Source organism: Leptopilina heterotoma, unplaced genomic scaffold (genome assembly GCF_015476425.1).
Source record: "Leptopilina heterotoma isolate Lh14 unplaced genomic scaffold, ASM1547642v1 Lhet_88, whole genome shotgun sequence".
Taxonomy (NCBI): Eukaryota; Metazoa; Arthropoda; class Insecta; order Hymenoptera; family Figitidae; genus Leptopilina; species Leptopilina heterotoma.
In genome coordinates, this window is record NW_025111191.1 from 1,237,310 (window position 1) to 1,252,613 (window position 15,304).

The window sequence follows — 15,304 nt, forward strand, 5'->3', positions numbered from 1 at the left end:
TGAAAAATAATAATAATAATTCATGGAAATAATAATAATTATTTGTAATTATTGTTGATTATAATTGTTCAGATTAATTTAATAACAATTAAAATTCTATAATTTAAATAAATAATAATAATTAAATAAATAAAAATAAATAATGATTAAATAAATAAACTTAAATAAGTAAAAATAAATATATAAAAAAAGGAAAACAAATTATAATAATAAAAAATAAATTAAATAAATAAATAAAAAATCGTGAAAAATAATTTTTATTTTCGAATAAGTTGACAAAATTTTTATTTACATGAAAATTGTGTAACGTACTTGAAATTGTCAGTAAATTTATTAGTCATTGTGTAAAGGAAGTTTGGCTACATATCTTTATAAGATAAAGCAAAAAAAAAAAGAAAAAAAAAAAAAACGGTCAGTGAGTAAATTTTATTCGTCGCATGTGTCGGATCGTTAAGAAAGTTCATGGAGCGTGAAAGACGCACCGCACGGGGCATAGAGGGCCACACATGTTTCGTAAGAAAATAGCACCTGTAGGGGGGCTTTTAATGATAAACCGTATTTTGAAATACGTTAGCATCAACACCGTAACGAAGACGTTGCTGCCGCTGAGACTTTTTAAAGGGACCCCTCTCTCTCTCTCAAGAGACCTTTAAAAACACCGCAGAATTTATAAATGAATATTCATGAAATTTTTTTTTTTACTACGTGAACATTTTTTTCTTGCTAAACAAAATGTTAGAATAATTTCTATTTGTTAATATATTTTTTTATTTTTCTATTTATTTTACCGAGAAAAACATAATTTTTTTTTGTTTTTTGGTAAAAAATTTAAAATAATATAAAAATTAGTAAAATATATTTTTTTACAATCTAAGGACAGTTTCTTTCAAAATTTTTACTTAGAAATATTTTTTTTTTCTAATTTTTTAATAGAAATTTTTTTTTACTGCTTTTGAAATAATTTATTTGCAAATGAAATATATAATTTGGAATAAAAGCAAATTTGAAATAGTGATTGATTTTTTGTTTTTGAATTAGTAAATTTAACTAATAAATAGACGTTTCTAATTTATAAATAAAATTTACTATGAAATAAAAATTTTTCTGTAAGTAAAATTTACCATAAAAAAAAATTTTACTATAAATAAAATTTACTATAAAATATGTTACTATAAGTAAAATTTACTATAAAAAATGTTACTACAAGTAAAATTTACTATAAAGAAAATGTTACTATAAGTAAAATTTACTATAAAGAAAATGTTACTATAAGTAAAATTTACTATAAAGAAAATTTATTTTCAAAAGCAATGTCAATCACTAATTTAAATTAGTAAACTTTTTTATTAATTCAAATTTAGAGAGTATGAAGTACTTTTAATAAATGGTAGTAAAAATAAAAAATTAATATAAAAACAATTTTCTATTTAAACTGGGAAAAAATATAAATAATTTTTCGAATATAAAAAAAAATATACAGCCAAACAATTTTCTACGACGAAATAATTGATTTTTAACCTTTGCTCATATTGTGAGAGGAGTATAAATATTATTTTTTTTTTTTTGGATATAATATCAATAGATAATGTTGGATTGATTGAATTTTAAGATTTAGTTGGTCGCATAGTGTTCTTTGTAAATTTAATTAGATTCTTCAAACAGTGATAGTTGCCAACATTGAAAATGTAAAATAAATATATATATGAACACACATTTATTCTAACGCCCGCATATCATTTATCTTTTATCATTTCTCAAAAATCAGTATAAATACCTTTATCTTTTCAAAATAGAGTTCAGTTTATCGAAATCTATTGATTTATAAAAAGGTAAATGTGTCTAATTTTCAATTATCGAAATAATTTCGTTTTCGTAAAAAAATACGATAGAGAAATCATTTATTTTATATTTTATCCTTTAGTTTACATGTGAATTTATAATGTAATTATTTATTTACTTATTTGTTTATTTATATAATTTAATCATATAAACTGGTTATTGTTTATAATTTATTTACTTGTATTTTATTTTATGTAAGTTATACTTTTATTTTTTATTCTATTCGTTTTTATTTACTTTTATTTATTTTTATTTCTATTCAGTTTAATTTAATTTATTTTTAACTAATTTTAATATTTTTTCTAAGTTTATTTATTATTCATTTTTTATTTTTTAGTTTCTTTATTTTTACTTTTTATTTTTTTATCTCTACTTTTTATTCTCTTCATTTTCATTTTTTAGTTTCTTTATTTTTACTTTTTATTTTTTTATTTCTACTTTTTATTCTTTTCATTTTTACTTTTTATTTTCTTTACTTTTACTTTTTAGTTTCTTTATTTTTACTTTTTATTTTTTATTTCTACTTTTTATTTTTTTTCATTTTTACTTCTTATTTTCTTTACTTTTACTTTTTAGTTTCTTTATTTTTACTTTTTATTTTCTTTATTTCTACTTTTTATTTTCTTTATTTTTACTTTCTATTTTTTTATTTCTACTTTTTATTTTTTTTTCATTTTTACATTCTACTTTCTTTATTTTTATTTTCTTTATTTTGTATATTCTTACTTTCTATTTTTTTATTTCTACTTTTTATTTTTTTTATTTTTACTTTCTACTTTCTTTATTTTTACTTTTTATTTCTACCATTGATGTCTAATTGTGTTTTAATTTAATGATTTTTTTACAATGTAAAGAAAAATTAAATTAAATTTCATTCTTTTTTATTTTAAATACAAATAAAACTTTTTATTTTGTACATTTTTACATTCAATTTTTTTATTTTTTTCATTTTTACTTTTTATTTTCTTTTTTTTCTACTTTTTAGTTTTTATTTTCTATATTTCAATTTTTTTTATTTCTACTTTTTATTTTCGTCGTTTTTACTTTTTATTTTCTTTACTTTCATTCAGTTTAATTTTATTTTTTTACTTTTCATTATTTTTGTACTTTTTTTCCATTTCAATTTTTTTCTACGTTTGTTATTTTTATTTTTAGATACAGAATTCGTAGTGAAAATGAAAAAAATTTTCCTTACACTCTGCGTGACAATTTTGATGGCAAATATTGTCAACGCTGAAAATGATGATTCGGAGGAATTTTTAAGTCAAGAAGACATCATTGAAAGTGATGGCCTGCAGGAAATTTTAAATCTAGAAGCCAATGCATTTCTCGGTTATCCAAAAATGTTAATTTCCCGAGATGTTTATTTGGATGTCTACAATAATATTGAATTAGACGAGGAATCTGGAAAATGTATTCGTCCCTTAAGAAGCGTGAGTAGAATTTTTAATTTTTAAAGTCATATCTTTTTTCCTAAAAATAGAATCAAAAAAATAGTAATTTTCAGTTGTTCAATATTTAATATTTTTTTTCATTCGATATTTATTGACTCAAGTATTGTTTGAAAAATAAAATTAATTTAAAAAAAAATTTTTCCGGATTCAAATTTCAGTGCGGTAAAAATAACGAGCGTGAATGCTGCCGAAATCTCAGATGTGGAAGAATTATCAAACGTTGTCTACCCGCTTGGCTAGTACCAAAACCTCCAGAAACAACACCTGAAACAAATTATTAAAATTCAGAAAAAAATTTATATTTAAAAATAAAACCAGAAATTTTCCAATAAATAACATAAAAGTAAAATAATAATTTTAATTTCACTAATTAAAAGTAAATAATTTCTTCCCCCGGAAAAAAATGGAAAAATAGAAAAAAAATTTCTTTCAAAACAAAAAAATGCGATGTTAGACAATTGTCCTTTTACGGCTCCGTTCACAATCGTGGAATCATAAATCGAAAGCAATTGCGGTTGGCATGAAAGCTTTCCGAATACAGGCAGCAGGCTTGCTATATTAGCTCTTGTAGTTAGATTTTAGTTTAATGATTTCCGCTGGACAATGACTGCGGTAATAGCGTCCGAATCCTGTCCGCCTCGTTCCGACCGAGCACATTCTCCGAATGGTTCCGTGGCATGGACCCCGCGCGTCGTACTCTATACATACATACATACACACATACAACATACATTTCTCTCTTGTGAACGCTTCACATGAAGTAAAGAGCTTTATGTTAAGTTTACACATACAATCGATTTTCATGTGTATTTTTGATTAATTACCGCAAATAATTTACAAGCAGAAACATCGAATGGGAACATTTTCTGTGTAAATTTTCTTTTTTCCGCTCTTTATACAATTTTATTGTTTTAAAAAATAATTTTTTTATTTTAATTTTCTCAGAATTAATTATTTAATTTTTTTTTCTATTTTTACTACTAGTATTTTTATTTCTATTAAAATTATTTTTTTTTATTCTCACGCGTTGGGGATCGAACCACTGACCCTAAGTTCCATTCTCTATTTTACGTGCCTTAACGACAAGGACAAACGCGAATTATATTTTTACTACTGATTTTCTTATTATTGTAAATTTTTTCTAGATTTCAGTATTTTTGGTCTGACTAAAACTATTTTATACCACTGATTTTATCAGTTTCTAAAATTTGTCTAGATTTCTATATATTTTTTTGGTCTGACTAAAACGAGTTTATACTACTGATTTTTTTATTTCTGTCTAGATTTCACTATTTTTAGTCTGACTAAAACTATTTTCTACAATTGCTTTTCAAAAATTGTACCTAAATTTTGCTTAGAATACTAAAATTTCACTGCCTGACAAAAACTAACTTAGACTAATGATTTTTTAATTTTTGTAAATTTTCCGTAGATTTCAGTATTTTTGGTCTGACTATAACTATTTTATACTACTGATTTTTTATTTGATATACTTTTGCTAGATTTCTGTATATTTTTTGTCTGACTAAAACTATTTTATACTACTGATTTTTTGATTTCGTAAATTTTGTCTAGATTTCTGTATTTTTTTTGTCTGACTAAAACTGTCTTAAACTACTAATTTCTTTATTTTTGTACATAAATTTTGTCTAGATTACAGTATTTTTGGTCTGACTAAAACTATTTTTAACTACTGATTTTTTATTTGCTAAACTTTTGCTAGATTTCTGTATATTCTTTTTTCTGATTAAAACAAAAAAAAATTTTTTTTATACCACTGATTTTTTGCATTTAGCACCTAAATTTTGATAAGAAATCGATATTTTCTTTGTCTAACTAAAACTGCGTTACACTACTGATTTTTTGGTTTTTTTAAATTTTGTCTATTTTTCTGTATTCTTGGTCTGACTAAAACTATTTTACACCACTGATTTTTGTATTCTAATTTTTTAATTTAATAAATTTTGTCTAGACTTTTATATTTTTTCGTCTGACTATAACTATCTTACACTACTTATTTTTTTATTTTCGTCAATTTTTGTCTTTATTTCAGTATTTTTGTATTTTGTCTGACTAAAACAACTTTTTACTACTAATTTATTTATTTAGTAAATAAATTTCTTAAAATTCTTAAAACTAAGACTATTTTATACTATTGATTTTTTTCATTTTGTAAATTTTGTCTAGATTTTTGTATTTTCTTTTGTCCGATTAAAACTATTTTATACTACTGATTTTTAGAAATAACTCTCTAAATATGAATTAATAAAAAATGTTCACTAATTTCAATTAGTGACCGACTTTTTTGTTTTTTAATTTAATAAATTTTACTACTAAATTAGTAGAAATTACTATTTATTGGTAAAATTTACGAATTCAAAAGCAAAAAGTCAGTCACTAATTTAAATTAGTAAACTTTTTAACGAAAAAAATGATAAAACGAAATAAAATTCCAAACTTGGTTCTCAAAATTTTTACTAAGAAATTTTCTTTTTTCATTTGGTTTTAGGGGGAAAAAAAATCTATTTTGTCCCTATTGTAAATTTATTTTTCTCCTTATGCCGAATTTTGTTTTATGGTAGATAATAAATTTTTGCAAAAACAACAATTAAAGAAACAACTGTCGTTGAAGGATATTTGTGATTTTGTTAAAGAGATGTTTTGGATGGGATTTCACGAGGAAGGGTTATTCTAATTAGAATTTCCGCAATAAACTTTATCGTTCAGGACAATCGGACAATAACGATGAACCCAAAACAGAGATCTTCAAAGTTCAATGCTTTAATATAACGCTCTAACTTAAAGATAAACAATAAGTTTTCAAAATAGTGACAAATTTTTATTTTCATTTCAATAGAGAAAATTATTATTATTATTATTATTATTATTATTATTATTATATCCGTGATTATTTTTTGAAAATGAAAAACAAAATTTATTTTTTTTTCAAGATTTAAATTATTCATTTTAATATTAGAAAGAAAAAAAAAGAAACTAAAAACTTTTCTACAAATGGAAAAAAATTGTTGGAAAATTTGGTTGTGACTGTCAAACACTGAGAAAATGAAAACTAGAGTGCAACTAAATTCTAACGACAAATAACGAATTCTAAACTGAACTCGACAACTAATTATTAAATTACACACTTGGAGACATAATGTTTGTAGAAAAAGTAAAACAAAGTAATCAGTTTTGTACGTATTTAGATTAAATAGGGGAAAATTTGTTAGTTATACACATGTAATTTGCAAATATATATTCGCTTTCGACTATATGTACTTTTTTTCTTTCTTTTCTTTTTTATTTATTTATTTTTTATTTATTTTTTATCTATTTTCATTTATTTATTATTCATTTTTTAAATTTTTTATTTATTCTTTTTTACTTATTTATTAATGTACTTGAAATGAGTTGTCGTTTTTTTAATTTTCATTTTACCGCCGCGTCGTCTCTTGATTCTAATTTTCCTTTTTCCCCTCGTACATATGTTTGTCTTTCGAAATCAGATTGAAGTCGCAAAACCGTTTTTGCTTTTCTCTCAAAAGGCCTTGACTGAAGGCATTTAACCGTTATATTGTTTTTGATGGCTCATTTTCCATTTCTCGAGCTGTTGTTTAAATCTATCCCATTATTTCCTTTTCCGAAATTCATATATTACATCTGTGATATCGCGCTTCTATATATAAATATATGCAATTACACTATAACAGATCGAATGAAATTTTTTGCTTTTATAATGAAAAAATAAATTAGAGAATTATTTCTTTAGTCCGACTCGAACTATTTTATACTACTGATTTTTTGATTTAGTAAATTTAGTCTAAAGTTTTTAGATTCTTTTTTTTTTTGACCAAAACTATTTATAATTACTGATTTTTATATTTTGTGAATCTTTCCTAAAACTCAAGATAGTTTTGTCTGACTAAAAATATTTTATACTACCCATTTTCTGATTTAGTACATTTTGTCTGGATTTCTGTATTTTTTTGTCTGACTATAACTATCTTACACTACTGATTTTTCATTCTTGTAAAATTAGTCTAGTTTTCAGTATATTTTTGGTCTGACTAAAACTATTTTACACTACTCATTTTTTTGATTTAATAAATTATTTCTAGATTTCCATTATTTTTCGTCTGACTATAACTATCTTACACTACTGATTTTTTTTATTTTTGTCAAGATTTAACTATTTTTTGTCTGACTAAAACTATTTTATACTACTTATTTTTTATATGTCAAATTTTGGCTAGAATTCTGCATTATCTTCTGTCTGACGAAAACTTTTTTATACTACTGCTTTTTTTATTTAGTCAATTTTTTCTAGATTTTTGTATTTTTAATTATTGACTAATTGAAACAATTTTATTTTACTGATTTTTTGAATTCAGTACCTAATTTTCGCTTAGAATTCTAAATTTTCTATGACTGACTATAATTATCTTACACTACTGATTTTACGATTTAGTAAATTTTATTAAAATTGCCTGGTTTTTTTTTTGTTGTCAAAACTATTTAAAAATACTGTTTTTTAAAAATAGTGTTTTTTAAATTTAGTAAAGTTTGTCTTATAACGACTCAAGATTTTTTTGCCTGACTAAAACTATTTTATACTACTTATATTTTTATTTAATAAAATATGTCTAGATTTTAATTATGTTTTTGTCTGACTAAAACAATTTTAAACTACTGATTTTTTTATTTCTGTCCAGATTTCACTATTTTTAGTCCGCCCAAAAGTATTTTATACTACTGTTTTTATTATTTAGTAAATATTTGGTAAATTCTTGCTAAATTTCTGCATTTTATTTTGTCTGAATAAAAATAGTTTCTACTACTGCTTTTCAAAAATTGCATGAAATTGGAATTTCCGTGGAGTTTTTATTTAAATTCTGCAAGTTTTTTATTTTAAAATAATATTTTAATAATTCCAGGGTTATGTCATAGGTAAAGAAAATTAAAGAAATTAATGTTAATTAATAAATTAATTTAAATAATAAATTAATTTAATAAATAAATAAATTAATTAATTAATGTTCAAACATTTTTAAAATTCGATTCACAATTTCTATTATCTTTAAAAATAATAAAATTCTTCTGCAAAAACCAATTATTTACAAAAATTTTAATAAGATTCTTGTCACAATTTCAGTTATTTTCAAAAAATTTTCTCAATTTAATCATTTTCAATATTTACTAGGTTATAATAGAATTTTTCAATAGATTTCAATTATTTAAAAAAAGTGTTGATAAAAGTTATAGAAAACATTAAATTATCTTCATAAATAATAAAATCTTTTATCGAGATTCAATTATTTTCATGAATAATAAAATTCATCATAGAATTTAAATTATTTTTAATACAATTTTAACCAAATTCCTCGAAAAATATAATTATTCATGAAAATTTTATTAATATTCGTTCAAAAAATTCAATAATTTAAAAATTTCATATGATAAAATGCTTTATGAGGATTCAATTTTAAAAAACAATTAATTTATTCAATAAATTAATTATTTTTGTATTTAAATAATTGAATTCTCGTAGAATTTTCTAATAAAAATTGATTTAAAAATGAATTTCAGTTAAAATTTTACATAATCATTGAATATTTAAAGCTAATGCTTTTAGCGTTAATTTTCAAAAATAGTTGAAATTTGAATATATTTGAAAATAATTACCTACATTTTTCCAAGAATTTATTTAAAATTATATTATAAATAATTGAAATCCTGTGAAGAATTTTATTATTTAGGAGAAATTATTGAATTCTTCTAAAGAATTTTTATCATATTTTTTAAAAATAATTGTAGTCTTGTGAAGAATTTTATTATTTATTGAAAATAGTTGAATTCTTGCAACGAATTTTTATTAAATTTTTTTTTTTAATAATTGAAATCCTGTAAAGAATTGTATTATTTGTGAATATAATTGAATTCTTGCAACGCATTTTACTACATTTTTTTTTTATTATTGAAAACATTTTAGAAATTTTATTAAAATTTTGAAAATATTTTCATTTTTAAAATATCTGAATTTTTCGGTCTGATTAAAACTATTTTATACTACTGATTTTTTAATTTTGTCAAATTCTGTCTAGATTTCAGTATTTTTGGTTTGACTAAAACTATTTTATACCACTCATTTTTTTCATTTTGTAAATTTCGTCTAGATTTCTGTTTTTTGTTGTCTGACTAAAACTATTTTATACTACTAATTTTTGTATAATTGATAAATTTTTCCTAGATGATTTTTTAAAATTTTTTCTAGTTTTCTGTATTCTTAATCTGACTGAAATCATTTTATACCACTGATTTTTTTATTTAGTAAATTTTTTCTTGTTTTCAGTATGTTTATAGTCTGACTAAAACTATTTTATACTACTGATTTTATCATTCTGTAAATTTTGTCGAGATTTCTGTATTTTCTTCTTTCTGACTAAAACTATTTTATATTACTGATTTTTTGGATTTACCATCTAAATTTTGATGAGATTACAGTATTTTTGGTCTGACTAAAACTATTTTATACTACTGATTTTTTGATTTCGTAAATTTTGTCTTGATTTCTGTATTTTTTTTTGTCTGACTAAAACTGTCTTAAACTACTAATCTTTTGATTTTCATACATAAATTTTGTGTAGACTACAGTATTTTTGGTCTGACTAAAACTATTTTATACTACTGATTTTTTTATTATTCTTGTTAATTTTGTCTAGATTTCTGTATTTTTTTCTGTCCGACTAAAACTATTTTTACTACTGATTATTTTATTTATTGCTAAACTTTTTGCCTGACTTCTGTCTGACTAAAACTATTTTATACTCCTGATTTTTGTATTTAATACCTAAATTTTTCTAAAAATTCTAAATTTTCAGTGTCTGACCAAAACTGAACTATTATTATATATATAGATATTGACAACAGAAATCTTGCTTTTCAGTGAATAAAAATAAGCTCAATGAAGATTATGTAAAATTCTGTAGGCTTAGATACCATTAGGTAGAGATCACATCAGATCGTTGGAATTAGGTTACACGCTTATCGGCTCCCCCCCTCCCTCCCCCTCTCGCCCTGCACTTCCACGAGTATAGACTGCAACACCCGCGCTCGTCCCTCATGTGTGTGTTCGTCGACTACATACATTCTCGCTGATGGGATAGGAAGGCAGAAAGGACTGGCTCTGGGGAGTCGATGCCATCGGGTGGGTCGATCTATGGATGCTGGACGCTCGCAAATCAACTACCCCACACTGTAAGTGTACACACATACATATATCTATATATAAACGTGCAGGATAGACATGTGTGTAAACATATCAACGTGTAAGAATTTCAATGTATGCGTTTCCTCTATACCAGAACTCAATCGCCCTACCCACTCCATGTAGAGAGAGATGAACGCAAAGACTGGTCTGGCTGTGCAGCGATAAGACTTGCAAGACGTGAAAATTCATTTCCAAGTTCCACTCTCAATATATACTGTCTCCGTTTCATTGATTTTACAATAAGCATTTGATTTCAATTAATGTTGGAATTTGTAAATTATTTCTGACTCGAGAGTTGTGTAACTGTTTATACATGTAACTTTCTGCTAATGTGCAGTTTTTTAGGAAGTAAACAAATAGTGAGCTATACAATTGTAATTATTGTTTACAATTATAATTACTGTTAGAATTAAAATTACTATTTCTAATTACAATTACTATTTCTAATTACAATTAATATTTCTAATTACAATTAATATTTCTAATTATAATTACTATTTCTAATTACAATTACTATTTATAATTCCAATTACTATTTCTAATTACGATTACAATTATTTCTTACAAGTATTCTAATTACAATCATTATTACAATTGTTTTTTACAAGTATTTTAATTACAATTTATAATTACAATTAACATTAACATTACAATTACAATAAGTTCTTACAAATGTTATACTTACAATTTTAATTTGCAATTACAATGACAATGTATAATAAAATTATAATTATTATTTTTAATGTAAATTTTAATTACAATTTTCAATAAATTACAATTACTATTTCTTTTTACAATAATAATTACAATTTACAAGTAAAATTACTATTTTCAATTATAATTACAATTCGTTTCCTTATTTACTATTACAATTACAATAACTATTTCTGAATACAATTAAAATTTCAATTTACTATTGTAATTACAATAATTTTTTTTGTTACAATTACTATTAACAATTTTAATTACAATAATTAATTCCTACTTAAATTGTTAATATTCTACTTACAATTACAATTTAGAATTACAAATATAATTATAATTTCAATTACAAATACACAATAAATATTAGAATTAAAATTATAATTACAATTACTGTTTAGAATTACAGTAAAGATTACAATTTAAGTTAGAATTAGAATTAGAATTTTATTTATAATAAATTAGAAATAATTTTAATGAACTTAGATTTTTGCTAAATTTTAATAATTCAAAATTTTCTAAAATTAATTAAATTTGTCAATATATAACTAATTATTAAAAATAATGGATTCAAAGAAGAATTTAAGTTAAAAATACTAAAAAAAAAATTGAATTTTGAAGAAGTTACAAATAATTGCAGAAATTCAATTATTTTCAATAATAATAAAATTCTTATCACAAAATTCAATTATGTTCAAAATTTACAAAAAAATCTCCACAAAATCCCAATTATTATCTTTATAAATAAAAAATTCTTCAAAATTCAATTATTTTCAAAAAATTTTAATATAATTCTTGTCAAAATTTCATTTATTTTTTATAAAATTTTCTTCATTTCAATGATTCTTAATATTTACTATTTTAATAAAATTACCAAAAAAATTCAATTATTTAAAAACAAATTTAATAAAATTGTACGTGTACGCAAACATTTAATTATTTTCATAAATAATAAAAATTTCACAAGAATTCAAATGTTTACAAATTTTTTATAAGTTTCTTCTCAATAATTCAATTATTTTCATAAATAATAAAACTCATCGCAGAATTGCAATTATTTTTAATACAATTTTAATCGAATTCCATGAAAAATATAGGTAATTATTTTCAAAAATATTCTAAATTCAATTATTTTTAAAAATTCATGCTAAAAGCATTAGCCTTTTAATATTCAATTATTATGTAAAATTTTAACTGAAATTCATTTTTAAATCAATTTTTATTTGCAAAATTCTACGAGAATTCAATTATTTAAATTATTTAAATGTTTTTCAAAATTAAATCCTCATAAAGCATTTTATCAACAAATTTTTAAATAATTAAATTTTTTCGACGAATTAAATAAAAATTAATTAAATTAATGAAATAAAATTTTCATGAATCATTATATTTTTCGAGGAATTCGGCTAAAATTGTATTAAAAATAATTGAAATTCTATGACGAATTCTATTATTTAGATTTTATTAATTATGAAAATAATTTAATGTCTGCTTTAAATTTTATAAACACTTTTTTTAAATAATTCAAATCTATTGAAAATTTTTTTTATATAATTGAAATTTTGCCAAGAATTTTATTACATTTTTTTTAAATAATTGAAATTTTTCCAAGAATTTTATTACATTTTTTTTAAATAATTGAATTTTAGAGAAGAATTTTATTATTTTTAAAGATAATTGAAATTGTAAATCGAATTTTTTAAAAATTTTTGTACATACCCAATGGGAAATTTACAACTGGCGTAGTACTGCGCCAGCACTGGCAGCACTGGCGGCAAGGCTGAGAGCCAGCACTGGCATGGCACTGGGATGATAACGCCGTCTGGCGCTGCCGAAGTACTGTCTGTCAGTGCTGCCAGACAGCGCTGGCGCAGCACTGGACCAGTGCTGGCTGAGAATATTGCCGCAATAAATGCCGTATTGCTATTAATTAGTCGTAAATTCATAATTATAAATAATTTAACAACAAAATGGTAAATAATATTAATAAATAGTTATTATTCATAAAATATTTCTCTTCTTAAAGAAATTGTATTAAAGATGGAGACTAACAATGGATATAGTAAATGAAGTAGAAAAAAATTGTTTATAACATTTAAAAATTAAATAATAAACAATTACAGTAAGTGTGCATTAGATTTTCATATTTTAGTACCTAACGATTGGAATCTAGAAATATCGCAAACCTATGAAAATAAACAAAATTGCTGACGAGGGGAATCGAACCTACGACCTACGGACTAACAGACTAACGCTCTAACCACTATGCTAACGACACATGTGTACAGTAAAGTATTAATATCTCAGTATCATTCAGACATACAATTATTGAGTCAAAGATGAGAAAAAAATAGGGATACGTTAGAAATAATAAATTGAAGTAAAATAAGTTAAACTAAATTTTAATAATTAAATTAAATTATTTTATTTATTGCATTTAACATTTTACGTAATTCTTAAATTACGTGGTAATTTTTTAATAATTTTTTATTCATAGTAAGAAGTATAATAGTATTTTAATAGGAACCAAATTATTATTGAGATTAAAGTTTAAATTTTGTTTATAATTTTAATTTGTTTAAATAATTTATTATTTACAAAATTAGACAATTGTGTTAAATTGTTATTATTAAATTTAATAAGAATAAAAAATGAACAACCAAAAAGTAAAATATTAATTTTTTGAATAAATTTATATTTATAAACATTCATAAACTTTTTTTATAATTTTTTTCAAGTTTATGTCAAAAAAGCAATGTTGGCAAAGAGCGTCGTGAACAATTTTTCTATACTCAGCCAGCACTTGCCGCCGTGGCTTGTCCAAGCTTTGGCGAAACAAAAATTCTGTACTGCGCCAGCACTAATTGTCGAGGCTCGGCTAGACTACGCCGAACAATCGTCTGAGTACTAAGCCAGTGGTGAACATCGGCACTACACTGGCATTTCCCATTGGGTAATTGAATTTCTACGAAAAATTTAATTACTTCTTCTAAATTCAATTTTTTCCAGTACTTTAATAAAAATCGCTGACTTTTCCCTTATTTCCCTGACCTATCACAACCCTGGAAATGTTAAAATATTAAAATATAATTTTATTAAAATTCGTCAAAAGAATTCAATTATTTAAAAATTTGCTTATAAAATTCTTTATAAGAATTAAAGTTTAAGAAACATTCAATTATAATAATTACAATAATATAAATTTCAAAAAGGTTTGAATTTGAATGTTTTGTAGAATTTTAATTCCTACGGAAAAATAATAATAATTAAATATTTTAAATATTTAAAAAATAAATTATTGTTTTCAAATAAAATTACAATTTAAGTTAGAATTAGAATTAGAATTTTATTTATAATAAAAGTCGCAGTTATAATTTATTATTGCAATCAAAGTGCTGATTATAATAGAAATTTGATCAATAATTAAAGTAGCAGTTATAATTGTAATTTTACTTAAAGTGAAATATATAATTCTCAACTTTAATTATACCTGAATAGATAAAAAAATAAATTTAACAAATTTAAACAATTGTGACATGATTATTATAAAACTGAAAACATTTATAAACTTTGTAATGGTTGATTATTATTGATATTTTAACAGTCTTCTCAAAATATAGATATACGAAATTGTCTTATTTTTGGAGATTTAAAGGAACCGTAAATAAGTTTTTGAAACTAGGTTAAAGCGTAATGATATGAACGATGAAATAATTAATAACATGGAGCTTTTGAAAATTTCTGATAAATAAATCACTTGAGCATGGAAGCAAATTCTTATCTAAATTTCATGCCGCTCACTTAATGCTCAGTAAATACTCTCTATATACGAAGAAAATCAATGTTGAAGACATTTCTCCGATTTAACATATAAACTGCAAAGATAAAAAAAATTTAAAAAAAACAAAAAGGAGGAAGAAATAAAATAAAATAATTAAGAGACTAAATTTTTTGTCTGACTAAAACTTATTTTTACTACTGATGTAAGAATTAAAAAAACGACTTTTTTGCCATGCTTGAATTATGACCTTCTTTTGTTACT

At 22.4% G+C, this 15,304-nt stretch overlaps 1 protein-coding gene across 3 annotated transcripts; it reads left to right on the plus strand.

Moving 5' to 3' along the window:
• The first annotated feature begins 490 nt into the window (after positions 1-490).
• Positions 491-3,642, plus strand: LOC122511599. Of its 3 annotated transcripts, none has more exons than XM_043626954.1 (3): positions 491-513; positions 2,995-3,272; positions 3,452-3,642. In XM_043626954.1, exons 1-3 carry the CDS (start codon positions 507-509, stop codon positions 3,572-3,574), a joined length of 408 nt encoding a protein of 135 aa, XP_043482889.1. In that variant the 5' UTR covers positions 491-506; the 3' UTR covers positions 3,575-3,642. The 3 variants fall into 3 exon arrangements, with proteins under 3 accessions (XP_043482889.1, XP_043482891.1, XP_043482892.1); XM_043626956.1 differs by lacking the exon at positions 491-513 and adding an exon at positions 1,699-1,829; XM_043626957.1 differs by lacking the exon at positions 491-513 and adding an exon at positions 1,810-1,941.
• The last annotated feature ends 11,662 nt before the right edge of the window (positions 3,643-15,304 follow it).